At 47.0% G+C, this 18727-nt stretch overlaps 1 protein-coding gene across 2 annotated transcripts in view; it reads right to left on the bottom strand.

The window, feature by feature from the left end:
- Positions 1-10653: 10653 nt before the first annotated feature.
- Positions 10654-18727, bottom strand: part of LOC115084939 (suppressor of cytokine signaling 1-like) — a 225994-nt gene continuing 217920 nt past the window's right edge. For both annotated transcript variants that reach the window (XM_029590378.1, XM_029590379.1), the window contains one exon: positions 10654-18064. In XM_029590378.1, the coding sequence (XP_029446238.1) occupies positions 17409-18005 (597 nt within the window). In that variant the 5' untranslated portion in view covers positions 18006-18064 and the 3' untranslated portion in view covers positions 10654-17408. The remainder of the gene's footprint in view (positions 18065-18727) is intronic.

Raw genomic sequence — 18727 nt, 5'->3', positions numbered from 1 at the left:
GCAGACGACCTGAGTCATTCCTTCCACCTCCACGAGTTGTCCCTGAAGCAGGAGGTTGCAGATTGGATCCCGGACATGGACCTATTCGCTTTCCCCTGCAACAGGAAGGTAGATCAGTTCTGCATCCTGTTCAGAGGGAATGGCAAATTAGCATCGGATGCCTTCGTCTGACATTGGGGCATGGGCCTCCTGAATGTGTATCCTCTGCTTCTGCTAGTGTCGAAGACTCTTCTGAAGCTCCAACAGGACCAGGGAAAACATGGTCCTCATTGCCCGTATTGGCCACAGCAGATCTGGTTCTCCCTCCTGCAGGATCTCTCCCTTTGGGAGCCGATCAGTCTGGGGACCTTCCCAGACCTCATCACATAGGATCAGGGCAGACTGCACCATCACAACCTCTAGGCCTTGTCCCGAATGGCTTGGATGTTGAGAGGGTAATTTTGCAGCCCCTAGACCGCTCGGATAATGTGCCTCTGGTTCTGGTGGGGTCCAGGAAGCCTTCCACTAGGAAGTCTTATGGCCTGAAATGGAGAAGGTTTTCTATTTGATGTGAGCACCATGGCTTGTATCCATTCACTTGCTCCACACCGAAGCTACTTGATTACCTCCTACACCTCTCAGAAGCTGGCCTAAAGACCAACTCCATCTGGGTGCATTTCAGTGCTACTGGGCCTACCACCAAGGGATGGATGGTTCACCCATTTTGATGCAGCACATAGTGGGGTGCTATATGAGGTTCTGCTTCAGCTGAAGCCTCCCCTAAGATCCCCTGCTATGTCCTGGGACCTCAGTGTGGTCTTGTCCCAGCTTATAAAGCTCCCTTTGATCCTTTGCACTCCTGTGACCTGAAATACCTGACTTGGAAGATCATCTTCTTTGGGGCGGTCACATACTTGTGCAGGGTCAGCCAAATTAAGGCCTTGGTGTCATATCCACCTTACACAAAGTTCTTCCATGATAGGGTGGTCCTCCGTAGACACCTTAAGTTCCTGCCTAAGGTGGTCATGAATTTTCATCTAAACCAGTCAATTGTCCTGTCCACCTTTTTTCCAAAGCCTCATTCACATCAGGACGAATGGACTTTGCACAGTTTGGATTGCAAGAGAGCCTTAGCCTTCTACCTGGAGGGGACAGCAGGCCATAGGCAGTCCACGCAACTCTTCATCTTTATTGACAGGAAGAGATAGGGAGTTGCGGTTGCTAAGCAAACTCTGTCCAACTGACTAGTAGATTGCATCTCCTTCTCCTACGCTTAGGTGGGACTGCAGCTTGGGGGCCACGTCAAGGCTCATTCTGTCAGCCATGGCAGCGTTGGCCCACTTGCGAGCATTCCCTGAGGACGAGATCTGCAAGACTGCGACATGGAGTTCCCTCCATATCTGTCTGGACAGGGACGTCCGACGCAACAGCAATTTCGGCCAATCTGACCTTCGGAATCTCTTTCAGCTATGAAACCCAGCTCTTCCTACCTCAGGCTTCCTGATCGGGTTCATGCTGTCTCCCTGTGTTACCAACAGCATCTTGGTTGTTGTGCCTGTTGGTACCTGATTAGGGGACTGTTGGTCCCCTTGTTTCGGGAACAGCCTGAAGTTAGAGATTCACCCACTTGGGAGGACTACTATCCTGCTTTTCCTAGGAGAAAGCAGAGTTGCTTACCTGTAAGCAGTATTCTCCTAGGACAGCAGGATGCTGCTCCTAAGGAAACCCACCTGCCAACCCGTAATTCTATATTACGAGACTGAAGAGGGAACCTGCATGGACACATTGTTAAGTGGCATGCTGGGCATGCTCGGTGTGCCAGTCAAAGTTTCTAGAAACTTTGACAAAAGTTTTCCGTGCCACACTCCATCTAATGAAGTCACCCATGTGTGAGGACTAACATCCTGCTGTCCTAGGAGAACACCTGTTACAGGTAAGCAACTCTGCTTTATTTATATTATAACTGTTTTTAATCGATGATACTGTATTTTTCATGAAAAAGCAGTAAGGAAGGTCTGGTTACTTCAGTCTGAGTCTCAGCAAGACTTTTGTTCCATTCTGTGTCTATAGGAAAAGATCTTTATGAATCAGGACCTTAATCCTAGTTCTTTTCTCAGTTCTATAGATTATCTCATCTTCCCAGGATTAAATTTAACCAAATGTAAGAAGTGAAGACTGGGACTATAATAAACCGGAGACTGTGAATTCTTGGGGCAGAAGCCATATTGAATTACAGCTGTCAAGTTACCCAGTTCCAGGAGGGAGACTTTTTGACCAGTCTTGGTTTTGGAATTTATATCCCAAAGCAGTGTGATGGTTGCAGTTTCTGATTCTACCCACAGAAATCAGTGCTGCAAGTCCCGTAATGCATCAGAATGGGACAGGCCTAAAATCTTCCTCCTGGAACTGGGTAATTTGGCAGCTCTATTGGATAGCTTCCTTGCACAGCACGCTATACAGTAGTAAGCAATTATATTCTTAAATATCAATACAAATTTCAGTGGCAAGATCCATCGCTCTAGTCATTTATCAAAAAGTACCAATGTGAAGGCCTCCCTCAAGCAAATGGGCAACAAGAGCATGACCGTTCAGCTCTAGGCAATAATCAAATAAGCTCTTATTACAGCGACTAAAAGCAAACAGCAAATGATGCTCCAGTGTTGTATGGGTTATTCAAGGGGAACTACTTGGTAAGAGGCCAAAAATAACTGTCATCTGGACAAGGGCCCAGCCCCGTCCTGGCTGCAGAACAGCTGGATCTGTGCCTGCTGAGACCTGCTGGTGAGGGGAGTACAGTACACGCCTCTTCCCTCACCCTATTACTAAGTCAAACCAGTGGGAAAGCCCGGCTGAGTCAGAAAACTGTTCCTGGATAGCAAAACAGCAATCACTAGGACCCCAAAACACTTTCACACTTCAGAACATCCAGCATCGGCAATCTGTTTCTTAAACCACAGTCCTCTTCTTTTTACGTATACATTTTTGCTCGTTTCCTCCTGCTACTTTTGTACTTCCAGCTTAATCAGAACTGAGGCTGAGATCCTGGTGCCATGAGCCCTCATTCACAACTATCCAGGGATTTCCCCCCCCCCCCCAATATTTTTTGTTATATCCCCCCTCCCAACTTACATTTTAATCCAGTCACTGCAGTGAGGGTCCTGGGCCAGGGGCCATGCACCAAGGATCCTTCCGGAAGCCTGCAATCATGTCACCCTTGGGCAATGACACTGACTCCCTTCCCCCACTCCGCAGCATCCCCAGCCCAGGCCGACCCAGGGAGCGGAAGACCTGACCTGGTGCTCTTCCGCATAGCAGTGCCCACCATTTACCAACTGAGTCACTGGGCCGGCCAAACATACATGTAAAGAAAGCTTTACTGACTGGGCAAGAAACTCCTCTGTTTGATCCTTTGCCTCTTCATTTGCCCTTCCTGCCTTTCTTTATCTCTCCTGAGTATGTGCGGTCCTATTTTCCACATGGCTCAGCCCCCTTGCTGCAAAACTCGTATAAAAGTAAGCCTGGCAGGTGGGGATAATTGGCAGTTCTGAAGACAAGAAACGGGAGAGCATCTGGACCCTGGGAAAGAAGGTGAAAGAGAAGAGACTTCCAGAAGAGGGAAAGCCAGGCAAAAAGCAAGCACCTAGGATATCTGCCAAGGAGGCGGAGAACACAGGGGAGGAAAGAGAAAAGGAATTGGAGCAGGCATGGCATCACCCTGGAAACTTTGCCACATTGCCACCAGGATGACTGCTCTCTGTACCCTCACATGACAAGCAGCCAGGACAGTCCGCAAAGAGGAGGCTTGGCATGAAATGATAACTTGACCAGCTCCAGCATAATCCATCCCAGTGACCCCAGGGATGGATATTTGCCTCCCCTGATGCTCAACAGCATCAGCATTTAACATGCCCCCCCCCCCCATTTGGGGCCACACATTACCTTTGCCCTGGTGGTTCCTGATGCAGGTAATCTCAACATATTTTGCGGCCAGGGTGACAGGTGGCAGACAGCCCTGGCTGAGGCTGCCACATCAGAAAGGACACAGTCTAGGAAGGCCTCAAATCTCAAAGAAAACATCTCTATAGTCAAGGAAAAAGAACTGTTGAGCTCAAAGCAGCCCTCTGCACCCAGACTGTTGTTCTGTATTCAAGACTTGGAATGCTTACAGTAATCTTTGACTGACCAACCACAGCAAGGACAGCATTGAGCATTGTAATCGTGCTGTCTTGCAAGAACTTATTGGAAACTATTATTGTGCCTTATGCATTGTGAAATGTACAATGTTTGCAAACTACTTGTTATGTGTTAACCTTGTGGTTGAAAAGACATTTTCACCGTGTCAATAAATGTGGATTTGAATAGATAAGAGTTTGTATTGGTGTTCTTTTCTTTTCCAAAGAAATATGTTGAAAGATGTGTAATAGCAACAAGATCCTGTGAGTAAATATTTTGTGTACTATATCTTGTAGATGATAGCACACGAATGCTGAAATTAGCACGTACACATATTAATGAAGAAAAAGCAGATGCAAATTCTACTTTGGCAGATGAGCGGAAATAGCATAGTAGGCTCTTCTCCACGTTATTTAGCATGTTATTTAACATTTAATATTAGATGTTATTTTTCAGTAAAAATGCTTGCTGGTAGCTGATCCCTTTAAATATCTTGGTACGCTTCCAACACTTGGTCCCAGCCAGTGTTCCACTCAGCAGTCCATACCGCTCTTACCTCCAACCCCAAGCCATCTGCAGGCGATCCCGAGGCCGGGGCAGGCTCCCAGACTGCTGCACTTGAACAGGCCCGACACAGTGAATGAGAGGAAGATGCCGATGCCAACCAAGGGCTGCCCCTAGATGTGCACGCGCTTAACTTGCCACAATTTAAAGGGCCCACAGTGGAAACTTTCCCACAGTGCCCTCTGATGACAAAGCTCCCTCTCTGTAAAAGGCCTGTTTCCCTTCCACTCCTCGCTTCAGCAATACGTCGACTTCCTTGAAGTAGCAGATTGCCTCAGCATACATATTAATGACGGCAGAAAAAGACCAAATGGTCCATCCAGTCTGCCCTGCAAGCTTCTCGTGGTAGTAACTGCCGCTCCGTGCAGGTTACCCCCAGGCCCACTACCCCCATACTTTTATTCATTCCCATCCTCTAGCCTTTAATGATCCACAGTGTTTATCCCATGCCCCTTTGAAATCCTTCACGGTTTTAGTCCCCAGGCCACTATCCCCAAGCTTCTTTTCATTCATTCCCATCCTCTAGCCTTTAGTGATACACAGTGTTTAATTCCCATGCCCCTTTGAAATCCTTCACAGTTTTAGTCTTCTCCACTTCCTCTGTAAGATCGTTCCAGGCATCCACCACCCTTTCCGTGAAGAAATATTTTCTGACATTGGTTCTAAGTCTTCCTCCCTGGAGTTTCAAGTTGTGACCTCTAGTTCTACTAAATTGTTTCCAATGGAAAAGGTCTGTTGTTGACCATGGATCATTAAAACCTTTCAAGTAGCTGAAGGTCTGTATCATATCACCCGTGCTTCTCCTCTCCTCTCCTCCTGTCTCTGTCCCTTTTGAGACAGGATGGACCTGTCTTCAAGCCTGACCACTGCTACTTCTGACCGTGCCTGCCTTCTCCAAGCCTGACCACTGCTACTTCTGACCTCGCCTGCCTTCTCCAAGCCTGACCACTGCTATGCCTGACCACGCCTGCCTTCTCTGTGCCTTGACCATTGCTACACCTGACCACACCTGCCTTCTCTGCGCCCTGACCATTGCTACGGATAACCTTGCTATAGACTCTCTCTTGTCCAGAGTTCCACGTTACTTGCCACAGTCTCCTCTGGCCGCCAGCTTCCATCCGAGTTTGACAGTGACTCCTCTGCCTCTATCCTCTGGACATGGACTTACAAGACTTCGGCCTTCCTTTACTCAAGCACCCTCAGTCTCTCCTTGTTCCTTGGTGCTTGGGTTCCGGTTCCGTAACCCGTCTTGGATAGACTTACGTCACCTGCTGGCTGCTGTCTCTGGGCTGAACCATCTACCTTCAATAACCTATCTCGAGGCCCGCCTAAGTCCTGCCTGCTCCGGCACCCAAAGGCTCAACCCAAGGGGAACGTGGGCTGGTATAGGTGAAGCTCCAGTGGCCTCTAGCTTCAGCCTACTCCTCCTGCTGACGGTGGGGACCCGTAGGTCCCTGCCTATGGATTGCATCAAACCCACCTCAGCCCAAGAATCCACCTTCAGCGCAACACTTCATTTCTTCATCTTTGGTCTTCAGTGTCTCCGATCCTGCTTGTGCTGTTCCTCATCTTCCAATGTCCTCGCCGTCCCTTGTTGCCCCTCGGATGGATTTCTGGTTTGACCTTGTCTTGGTCACCAACTCTGAATGTACTCCACATGCCTCTGACCACTTCCTGGATACCATCTCTGATAGTACTCCACCTGCCACAGATTACTGCCCTGACACCGTCTCTGATAGTACGCCGCCACCCTAACCGCTGCCAGACTCTGACTTTGCTTGTATTCCTTCTGTGCTAGACCCTGGCCTGCAACTCTTAACTACTCCACAGATCTTTACCGCACCAGCAGAGGCCCGCGTCTAAGACCTGCTGGCCCTGGCACCCGAGGGCTCAACCTAAGGAGAACATGGGCTGGTATAGGTGAAGCTCCAGTTGGGCCTCTGCCACAGCCAACTCCACCAGCCGACAGTGGGGAACTGAAGGGCTCCTCTCTGCAGGCTGCGCCAACTCCACCTCGGTCCAAGGATCCACGCCCACAACAGCTAGGTGTTAAATGTTAGGTTTCATCATATACACACTAGTGTTTGGAGGAAAGTCTTCTATGCCATTTGCATGCATCTGCTAAAGCTTAATTTGCATCTCATGTTTCTTCATTAGCATGCATGTACACACTGAGGTCAATATTTCAAGCCATTTTGATGGATTCCTCACAAGTTATCCATGTAACTCATAAGGTATGCATCTAGCTCAGGGTTATCCAAGTTACCCCTCTAACTCCAAGTTATACATTTAAATGTTTAATTTTGAATATTGACTTCAATCATTTTAGCACTTATGCACGAATGTCTTCTGAGGCCAGTTTAGTGCCTTAGAGGTTGCTTTTAAAAGCCATACATGTGTCTCCCAGGCTGGCGCATGCTGCGCGGATGTTAAAAAGTGCCCAAGTATGCGCGTATCTCCCAGTATGCGCACAAATCAAAAAGTAAAAAAAAAAAAGGGGCGGAGTGTAGGTATGGTCTGGGTGGGGTGTGGCCATGTCTGAGGAAGGCCAAGAGATGTGCGCATATATACTTACGTGCACCAGTCCCTACCACATAACTTTACTACTGCTATGGCTGGCGTGCAAGTAAAAAAAAATTTAAAAATCAGGGCTAGTCAGGGGGGGTTTAAGGGGTAGGTCTAACAGGGGAGAAGGGAGCCTTTGAAACTTGGAGGGTTGGGAAGTCTGATCCGTTAACTGGGCAAACTGGGAAGGAACTGGGAAAATGGGCATTTGCATCAGCGCACGTACTTCCCCAAATCCTCCCCACTTATGCAGTAGAGCCGGCATTTGCGTGCACACGCACGTGTCCATGCACGCGTGTACCGATTTTATAACGTGCGCGCAAGCTGGCATACCGCGTACATATACACACGCACCCTGGAATGAAAGTTACCTTCCCGGTGCATAGCATGCTATTCTGCATGCGAACAAAGCTTTAATGAAGTCTTTCACGGCACATAGTTGATCACAGGTATGTTTTTCAGTTTAAAAGCAATGATGCTCCTGCTGCAACTGTTTGTTAGGAGAACCCTTTTATCAGCACTGAGGTATATTTCACATTCTCAAAATGTTGGTCAGCAATTCTTTGGCACTCAAGAAACTGATGCAAAAAAAACCTTGCTGAAGAGACTAAATTTCTTCACAAGCTTCTTGACCTTCAAATTGTCATGTCAGGCAGGAAATTCTCAAGCTCCAGGGCTTTTTTCACAATATGGAGGGATCCCTGGAAAAGGGAAGCAGCAGGGACGGAGGTAAGACCCCCCCCCCCCCCAAATCCCCCTACAGAATCAGTAGAACTTAAAATGAGAAGATTTTTCAGTTTAGAATAACTTGAAACAGTTTGCACACATTTGAAGTTTGCACAAAAGGATCATTTAAACTTGAATAAAATAGGATGGCTGCCATGTTAGTCCACTTGGACATTTAGAAATAAAAGGACAGTAAACTAGCTGTAGGCAAGACCTTATTATTGGGCTAATATATCTGTGATTACTTTTGGAAACCTATGCCCCATTCATCAGAGCAACGCACAAAGAAGAGCAAGGTGACACTCCTGGTGGTGGTGGTGGCAGGGGGCCACTAAAAGGAAACTTCAAAACTACCCCAGAATGTAAGACATTTCAAATTAAAATGATTAAAAGCTTTGAAACAGACACATAAGGGCCCACGCAGTAAAGGTCAGAATGCACGCAGAATAGCATACGGTGCACCAAGACAGTAACTTTAATGCTGGCACGTGGGCGCGCATGTACACGTGAATGCTGCCCCACACCACAGGACACAGCCATTTTATAACCTATGCACGTATATGCACGCATGGTATAAAATAGGCTGTACGCGCATATATGTGGGCGCAATTTTATATGGACGCGTGCACGTGCTGCCTCTAGCACAGAAGTGGGGAGATTTTAGTAGCCATGCATGCCGACGCAGTTACCAATTTCTCCAGTTCATTCCCAGTTTGCCCAGATAAGGGATAGGATTTCCTAACTCCCCTAGTTAAATCGCTTCCCTTTTACCCTGTTAGCACAAACCCTTAAAACCCTGCTGACTAGCCTAGGTTTTATTATTTTATTACTTACACGCCATCCAATAGCAGTAGCAAAGTTACGTGGCAGAGGAGCACAGCGCGTGCACGTTTAATGTTTAAGTCCCAGAACGCGTGTATCCTGCCCAGATCATGCCCCGTCCCTTTTTTTTGCAATTTCTTACTTGTGCGTGTACCAGGAGATACGCGCGTCCACGGGCGGCTTTTAAAATCCACTCGGTGAGCGATGGCTGGCCATACTCTCTTACTTCCTGGTTTTGGCATGCGCCAGGCATTTAAAATTCACCCCTAAGGGGGCAGTTTCAAAGAGCCCATGTGGTTGTAAACTATACAAATGCTTTTAACACATTTATTTTAGGGAGCATTTTCAAAGAAAAACTATGCATGTCCTTTCTCTTTTTTTCAAAATGAGCACCTGCAAAGCAACTTTCCTTCTAATTTTTGACAGGCTGTATGTGCAGAAATTTTCTTTTGTGCAACTTTCTTTAAGCTCACTTCAAATTTGTGTGCTATGAGTCAAGTGTGCCTGCGTAAGTATAATTCTGCCGGGCTCCAAGGTTGACTTGACGTGCTTTTGGGAGCTGTTGACATGTGTGTTGCAGGGAAAGTGCATGAGGGCGTTAAGATAACCCTGGGCCAGTTTTGAAAAAAATCCTCTGGGTCGATATTTTCCTGCAATCTGCCCCTGGCTCAGCGGAACTGGGAACTATGGCCCGCTACGAGAGATTATATGTAGACATAAAGGGCGGGATTTTAAAAGGGTTATGCGGATAAGGTACGAGCGTAACCCTTTTAAAAAACCCCTGCGCGCGCCGAGCCTATTTTGCATAGGCTCGGCAGCGCGCGCAAGCCCCAGGACGCGCGTAAGTCCCGGGGCTTCGCAAAGGGGACGTGTCAGGGGCTTGTCGGGTGGGCGGTGCGAATTTCGGGGCATTCCGGGGGGTGTGGCGCCGGCCCGGGGGCATGGTCAAGGCCTCTGGACCAGCCCCCGGGTCGGGTGATGGCGCGCCAGCAGCCCGCTGGTGCGCGCAGAGTTAGACGTAACTTTGACAACAAAGGTAGGGGGAAGGTTTAGATAGGGCCGGGGGGGGTAGAAGGAAAGTTCCCTCAGAGGCCGCTCCGATTTCGAAGTCGCCTCGGAGGGAACGGACAGTGTGCGCAGGGCTCAGCGCGCGCAAGTTGCACAAATGTGCACCCCCTTGCGCGCACCGACCCTGGATTTTATAAGGTACGCGCATGCGTATATTTATAAAATCTACCCCAAAGGGTAATGTCTCCAAACGGGCACAACCTGAAAAGAATAAACCTTGCTTGTAAGCCAGGGTATGGTGAGTATGTACTTGGGCTCTCCAATTTAGTACTAATGCCCATCTCAGTACTTGCATTGTGCCAAAAAGCGCTTCCTTCTGCAGTTCATAGAATATATGTATAAGTGGCATATCAAGGCGCACCTGGAAGTTCCTTTTTATTCAGGCTGGTGGCACCCAGTACAGCTGGGACGATTTCTGTATCTTTCTGTCACATTCTCTTGGTCTCTGTATCTTTTGGTACTTGAGGATTTTCTCAAGATTGTATTACAATGATGAAATTTGTTTTCTGAACACACGTGTCCCTGTAAAAAGGAATGCTATATGCACGTCTGGGTACACTCGCCAAGCAACACCTTTTCTACTTGTTAATTTTGCCGACATCTTCCTATAATAACACACAGAAAGGCTTTTGAAGGGGAGACGTAAAATAGATTCTCCAATTACCACATTTGGGCTCTGATACACCTTGCAACCAATTTCTTGATTTCTGAGGCTGGGGAAAGGGGAAAATAAATGATGACGCACATGAGAGCCTCAAATGTAAGAAACTTATTTTTAATTTACAAAACGAAAACAGCAAAAATATTTGATATAATTTTGAACATCAAATGCTTTTCTGTACAGGTGCAATGTAACAGTAGTTACTGAAAGGACAATAAACTATTAGCTTAAATAACAGAACAAGTTCTCTCAAAGTCTACAGAAGTTTAAAAAAATAACATAACATTGGCCTAAAAACAGACCTGTCCCTTGTTCTAGGAATATTGGCAAGAATGTTTGGTAAAAAGACTCACCCCATCTTTATAGCTGTCATTGGCCGCACTAATAACCCGAGGTAAGGTGTTGAAATGACGAGGTCCGCTGGCTGCAAACATTTCTTCACACAGAAGGAATCGCAAAAGCAGAATCAGTCACTGCTTTTGGCTATCAATGGCTACCTCTTCCCAACTCTGGCTAAGCTCTGCCCTGCCCTAGTAGTTCTATGATATTTGTCTGCCCTCAAGAAACCTGCTCTCCTCAGAAAATGAGCTTGTGCCATCGCCTGCAGCGGACTGCTTGGACAGATGCATCTCTCTTACACAGACACAAACACACACATTACAAAAGGCATTTATTTTCCTATATTCTCCAGTAGAAAGGAGGATGGGTGGTGCTTTATGACAAGGCAAAGGATTTAAAAAAACAAAACCAGTTTTAAACTAAAAAGAGAAATGTGTCTATAGGCTGGTTGCAGCACTGGGTGCTCTTGCCTGGTCAGCCTCAGCAGGTGCCACACTCAGCCTGGAGATGGGGATGGAGGGAGGAGGAGAATGTCTGTTGCAGGGGTTAATTGTTTTCAAGAGCAGTGGTGGTGAGGGGGGTGTGTGTGTGGGAGTGGGGGTCAGATTTGGGGAGGGCTTGTCTTCCAGCTCTTGCCTAACAAGAGCATCGGTGTCATCCAAATTACCATCCCCGGGAGAGAAAATGTGGGGGGGGAAGCAAAAAAAAAAAAAAATAATAATGAGTAACTCTCTGCCTAGATCTGTTTACATTTGACCATTGGGAAGGTGGCATATAAAGCAGGATCAGCCTCTGGTGCTTTAGGGATTTTTGACTCTTCTAATAGAAAAGAATTCCCCTGAGAAAAACAGGTTGAGTTTTTTCTTGTTTTTATTTATATTCCACCTTTCAAGACATTTCAAGGCAAATTTCATGCAGATACAGTAGGGATTTCTCTATCCCCAGAGGGATTACAATATAAGTTCTCTAGAACAGTGTTTCCCAACCTTTTTGAAGCCCAAGGCACAGCTACATTTACAAAATTGTTGTGAGGCACGCCAACCTGCATGGAGTAGGCAGTGAGGATACGGGGAGGGCTCATAGCGCCATAAGAAGGCCTAGGGAAGCACGGAAAGCCCCACCAGTCTCTCTTCCAAATTTTATAACAAAGGAAGGGAGGAAACAAAAACTGCATAGGAACTCCTCACAATGGACCAGATCCCTCTCCATACAAGCACAGGATAAGGGAAAAATGGGTGTGGTGCAGGCAGCTGCCAACCAGCTACGTTAGTCACCTTGGCTGCCACAGGCGGCTGCTATAGTTAACAATTGATGAGGCTCTGAGCTGGGGGTTAAGATTTAAAAGCAGCCTAAAAAAGATGGAGATTTTAGACAAGATTCAAACAAGGCAAGAGAGGGAGCATAAAGTGCTGACTCAGGAAGTCCATTCCAAGTATATCATGCAGCCAGGTGGCAAGCACGGAGTCGGGACTTGGCGGTAGAGGAGATGGGCACAGATAGGGGAGGAGCGGTAGTGAGGAGCTGCAGAGTGAAGGCACTTGTGAGTAAGAGGAGCTTGAACTGTATGTGGGAACGGAGAGGGGTTAGTTGGGTGTAGCGACTTTGGCGAAAGATAAGTCGCGCAGCTGAATCTGGGATAGACTGTAGTGGAGAGAGACGGCCGACTGTCCCAGTCAGACCTGTGAGGAGCAGGTTGCAATAGTCTAAGCAGAAGGCGATGAGAGAGTGGATAAGGGCTCTGGCAGTGCGTTCAGAAAGGACAGGACGGGTTTTGGTGGTGGCACAGAGAAAGAAACGGCAGGTTTTATCAGTGTGGAGAAGAGAGGGGAGTAAAAGATGACTCCAGGATTACGGGCTGAGTGGACTGGGACGATTACAACGTTATCCGCAGAAATAGAGAAAGGAGGAAAAGGGGCACTGACGTGGCCGAGTTGTAACATCATATTGAATTATGTCACCTTGGATGAACAATCATTCAAAAATAAATCCTGACAAAGAATAACCAGCAAAATGACTTCGACAGGGCGAGCCATTTACGGGGCTCCCGTGTGCCAGCGACAAGCTGGGGAGCTGCCAGTGCCGTGTCGGTAGGGCAGGAAGCCCAGCTCTCAGGTGCTGCTGCCCCCGTCCGCTCCCACTTTACTTTACGTGCAGAGGGTGCCACCAGGAAAGTGGGCCTTCTCCTATTTCCTTCACCTGAAGGAAAGGCGCATGGTGGTTCGGGGCCCTAACATGTGCAGCAAAAAACGCTGGTTATATTCCTCCTCCCACCCCAGGGGAGCAAAACCCAAATGTTCCCAGGTATGCTGACCTCTCATGGCTCCCAACGTTTATTTTCGGGGGGGGGGGGGGGGGGAATTCCCCAATTTTACACAGTAAAAGCGTGACGATTGTAGTTTATTTATTTATTTTTTCTGCCTAACTCAACTGGAATGGAAATCTCATGCCCCCAGATTAACAAACTGCTGAGCATATCACCCCCCCCCCCCCTCCTACTGCACACAGCCCGAAAAGAGTGAGGGCCTTCCAAGGTCTGACTGAACACTTCTGCAGAGAGATTGGAACAGGCCCTGTACCTTCCCCAATCAAGCAGATTGTTGCATCATGAAGTCCCTCCCAGTTAGACTCCCCCTTTTCACTTTCAGCTTTAATGCCACAAAAGTTGTAAAACTGCGACAACTTGGTTCTTCAAAGGACAAGAACAATGCAATAAATTATTCCCAGGACGGAAAGGTTAATGTAACCGTTACCACTGTAAAATATCAATAAAATGGGAGGTGGGGAAGAGGAGGGCGACACAGGATGGCTCGGCAGTGCAAAGTACAGATGTGCGGAGGGGCTGGGAACGCTGTGAAATGCATGGGGGAGATCTGAAGACTGGAACCTGCTCCCACCGCTTGATTTTATGTGCACTTAAAAGACGCGCTTCATATAACAACTCAGAAGCCATGTCCAGGGTGTGCAGTTGTGTTGAACTTTGCTGAAGTTTCTGCCTCTGGAAGCAGTCAGTAGCTTCCAGGTCAGTGAAGTTCAGCTGGATTCACTTAGCCTTACGAGACGGGTCCCTTATGTCTCTTCTTGTGGAGTAACAGCTGCAAAAGCAAACACTTCTGGCATCAAAAGAATGGGGGCGTGGCGTGGCCCCTTTATCAGGATAAGGCGGTGGCCTATGCTCCACCACCCTACTGTCAGGGATCGGACCCGGGTAATTCCCTTTCATTTTCCCCGAAATTTATTTTTTTCCTGCTTTGCAGAACCACTTGTTGAACAGTAATTTAATAAAGAAAAAACAAAACAAAGTAATTTCATTCAATTTTTTCATAGAGTAAACTATTCCCAGCCATTGCCCCGAGCACCGTCTCTATATGTGGGCTGGCAAGCTGACAGTTTCTTTCAGAGACGTATAAAACTCCAGGAAGGCTGGTTAGTGGCGCGTGCATGGAATTCAACAGCTCTCAAACCGTTCAAGAAAACTGGACTGCAGCAATGCCTGAAAATAACGTTATTTTTTGATTATTTTTCACCGATCCATCCCATTAAAAAAAAAAAATAAATGTAAATGCTCAAAAGATGCCAGGAGATTTGGTTGATAAGAAGATTAAAATGTTGTTGATCCTTACATCTATTACAAGGATAAAAAGTGTGATATCTACCATAAAAAAGAGAGAGATACCTTGGCAGTTGTCATCCAGTCAACCACGACAACCGTGGCTCGCACGGATGCGTCACACACAGAGCAAAGTAAGTACCCCTGTTTGATGCTTTCATCACAAATTGTTTCTCAAAGCTCCAACTCGCTCCTCCCTACACACATAAGTCCTTCAACAAAAAATCTTTTCATCTGGTCCCATGACTGGAGGAATCCAGGGATGTAATGTGACCCAGATTTTGGTAGGGAGACGTTCGGCCAAGTCCTGTCTTCATGACATATCCTTCCTATTTCACCGTAATGCCCGAGAACTGACTGCAAATAGAAGGAGCAAAACTAAAAATCCCCCCTCCCCCAGTGCGCCGGAATGAGACTTTAAAACAAAAAGCCAGGATTGGCCCAAAGGCTCCCTTCATAGACTGAGCCACAGCACACCCCTGAGAAGTCATTACTCTACGCCATAACAAGAGTCAGCAGGGTGAGTAGTATTCAAGTTAAAACAAAGAGCAGAACGGTTCTCTTTCACATGCTCCAGTTTTCTCAAGGAAGATCCTTACAAGAATCTAAACCTTGTGACCCATCAAACAGGCTTAGATAATCCATCAGTGGTGACAGCGTTCCCCCCGTGACACTTTAGCCTTGTCACGGCCATGCAATTGATATTAGAATCCACAGTACATTCGTGTGGTCTTACATCAAGTTCCCGTCTACCAGGGGATAGAAACAAAGTGAGCAGCACAATCACCTTCTTTTATTTTTTTTTTTTTTTTTGTATAAATTAAGTCAAATGATGCATAGTTCTTAAGAAACAGTTTGGGTTGTTTTTTTTTTCTCTCCTGAAAAAAACAAAACGTGTGTCAAGAAAAAGTGTTGGAAGCAGCCACATACAAGCTGGAAATGCTTGCTGATGAGTAGCCATGCTGGCCTGAATGTCACAAATGGTATCACATGAATTGATGTCTTATCAGTCCATGCATTATCACTTTTGATGTTATTGCATGTGTAGGACCAGACATTATTGGGTGTGTTACCATTTGTGGCTGCTCCCCTTGATGTGCTAAGTTCAGAACTGCACAAAGAAAATGTGGCCCCCTTTCATTTTAGACAGGGCAAAGATTACTGCGCTCACTTTGCAAACTTTTCAAACACCGACTGGTGACGGTGGAATTTGCACTTGATATTATGGACCAAATACAAGCAGAAGCCAATCAATAATTCTGATAGTCAACCAATAACATCAGCAGATAAATCTGATGCCCCAGTCACTTGGCTTGCTCCCCTCAATCGTGTCCATTTTATTTTTACAGAGGGAGCACTGTTGCATTGAGCCGTTCTCCTCCATCGCATACACCAACCCCAACTGCATCTCCCATATGAAGAAAAACTAGACCAGAATTCAAAGTTTCTATACTGCCCATGTTCCATGCATGTGAAATCTGAAAACACCGGGCCTTATTAAGAAAATAAAAGAGCTTTTCCTATTTTTTTTTTTTGCCACTAGAAAAATACATCTTTTTCTGAAAACAGAATGGTATCCATTGCTGGTTAGCATGTGCTTGGAGGGGGTTCAGGGAAGAGCCACAAATGTGAATTAGAAGGAATGAATTTTGACAAAAATTGATGTGAAAGAAACAAGATTCACTCTGGTTTTATAAGAAAAAAAAAATAAAAAGAAAGTTTGAATATATGGCAATAGTCTTTTTAAACCAGCTGGGCTCCACAGGAAGCAGGAAGAGGGGGGCCTGCCACCGCTGCAAGCAGGGACGGACCTTGTGCTACATAGAAACATAGAAATGACGGCAGAAGAAGAACAAACGGCCCATCCAGTCTGCCCAGCAAGCTACGCACTTTATCCTTTTTTTTTCCCCCTTTTTCTCTCTCCCACCTATTACTATTGGCTTCCAATAGCTACTCCCCTACTTTGTAAATCAGATCTTCCTGTAGGTAAAGAGCACGGGTACAAGCAGTGCTTCTGGGAATATTATAGGTACTAGAAAAATCTAAGAGGCCCCCCGCCCCCGCCGTTTCAGTTGAGCACAAGGAGAAATCACCAGAAAGTGAGCAATGGCTTGGGAGAGGTTTAAGTGTTTGAAGGACCTGAGAAGAAAGGAGAGGATGTTCTGAAACAGCCTGACAGAAGAGCTTAAGTCATTCTGGTAATTTTAGATCAGTTTACACAGCTATCTAGTGGATAAGGCATCCTTTTTCTTTCGCCCCAAGCTCCTCTTTATATTCCTAGGTATTGCTGCGGATGCCAGATCTGGCTGTGTGCGGAGAGGAGTGGACCTCAGCCCTCTAATTCATTTTCCTGAGGATCAAGAAAGCCGCACAAGGGCCTGTTCTCAGCTGCGCAAGCGGGTCAGCCACACACACATCTCTCACTGCTTTGAAAGTTTCCCCCTTCCTTCACACCGTAAAGCCAGGAAGGAGGATTTAAATTTAAGGTTACAGTCAAAAGAATCGGGCACACATGCCCTCGTTGCTGCTAACTCCAAAGAGCACCACCCAAAGCCAACGTGGACCTCTGATCAAATGGCTTCTAGCTCCAGTCAGTACGGAAACTGCAGAAGGTGGAGCGTATCTGAGAGAATGTGAAGCTTCATCAGCTTTAGCCATAGGTGGCTGTTCCCAATACTGTTTTGGCTTGTTGCAGAAGAGGCAGCTTTTTTGTGATGCTAAGAATGACGTTAACCTCTTAGCTCTTGAGTTGAAGATCTCAACGGACCGTGCGGGCGCTCAGATACCACTGAACATTGCAAGTGGTCACAGCTCCTTCTGTGCATCGGCAGGACAGGGAGAGCGCCCTGTTGTCACCATTACAGTCACAGGACGGCTTTCCCAATGCTGTGTGGCCAGCGGGTTTCAAATCTTGAAAGGAAACTCCTCCACGTACTTCCTCAACACTGGCTGGAGAGGCAACTGGGGTATCTTTTCCCTCCCATGGACAGCAATTATACTACGCCGGCATAGCTCCTGCAGGGCAGGAATTCGGCTTCTCCGTAGGGGCTTGGAGAACACTAGGGTCACGCCGTTCTCGCAGCAGATGGGCTGAGCCTGAGTCCTCTCCACCACCAGCTCCAGCAGCTTCACCACGCAGTCTGAGAAATGGTTCATCAGCCAGAAATATCCCTCCTGGAACCTGATCCGCACGCTGATCGGCCCAGCTGCCACTTTCACACTTAAGCTGAACAAGTGGTTCCCCTGAGAGCTGTCCCTCACCAGGAAGGTCCCCATGGCCTCCATATCCAACTTGGCGTGAGCCTCCCCCACAGACAGTGGGCCCCAGTAGAAGCCGCTGGCCTGCAGGATGCTGATGGAGCGCTCCACCACGTCTCGCTCGCAGTTGCGGAAGATGCGGTAGTGAGTGCTGGGGGCAGGCAGAGGGCACTGGTGTCGTGGAGGAGAGAGGTTATCGTGTGCATGGGCTAATGCATGAGGCTGCACACTCCCTCCGACCATTTCAATTGGTCCATCGATCGGAGATCAGCTCCATTCTCCACGCCTTCTTTACATCCAACCTGAAAGATAAAGGATAAAAAGCAAGTCAGATAAAAAAAATCCACAAAATAAAGAAATATGGATGCAAACTGTTGGCACTGATTCCTGCCACTGGTTTAAGTTAGCTTGTGATATTCCTTAAAGCAGTAAGTGATTACTTTCTGGAAAAGTACATTCATTAATACTCCAACAATGGATCAGTCCACATTTTTATCCCACCCTTAGAATCCTTGTTCCACTGCCTTCCCATTTGGATGTTCCCGCCGAGCTAGCAGGCTTGATTTCAAGATTTTTTTCTTCTGAATATGTGCCAGACTCTGAAGTAACTTCCCAGTGGTGCAGAGAGCAGAACCCAGAACCTTTGAGTCACTTCTAGTGCAGCACTCTGGAGAGTCATCAGATCACAAAATAAAAAAGTGTTCCATTTGCCCCATTCCCCATCCCTTATCCCTATTTAAGTGATGTACCGTATTATTACTGTATCTGGAGCAGGTTCAGCAAAAAAAAAAAAAAAAAGGTTAGTGTAGGCCTTATCTGAGAATTAAACTCAGCTCGCACAAACCTGAAACAATATGAAAAAAGAAAAAAAAAACCCCCCATCCTATCATAATTCATTATAAATACGACCAGGGGTGAATCAAGGTAATCTGCTGCCTGGGGCAAGGGATGAGATGGTGCCCCCC

This window comes from Rhinatrema bivittatum, chromosome 2 (genome assembly GCF_901001135.1).
Source record: "Rhinatrema bivittatum chromosome 2, aRhiBiv1.1, whole genome shotgun sequence".
NCBI lineage: Eukaryota > Metazoa > Chordata > Amphibia > Gymnophiona > Rhinatrematidae > Rhinatrema > Rhinatrema bivittatum.
The sequence above is the reverse complement of the archived record's forward strand: the minus strand, read 5'-3'. Positions and strand labels throughout refer to the sequence as shown.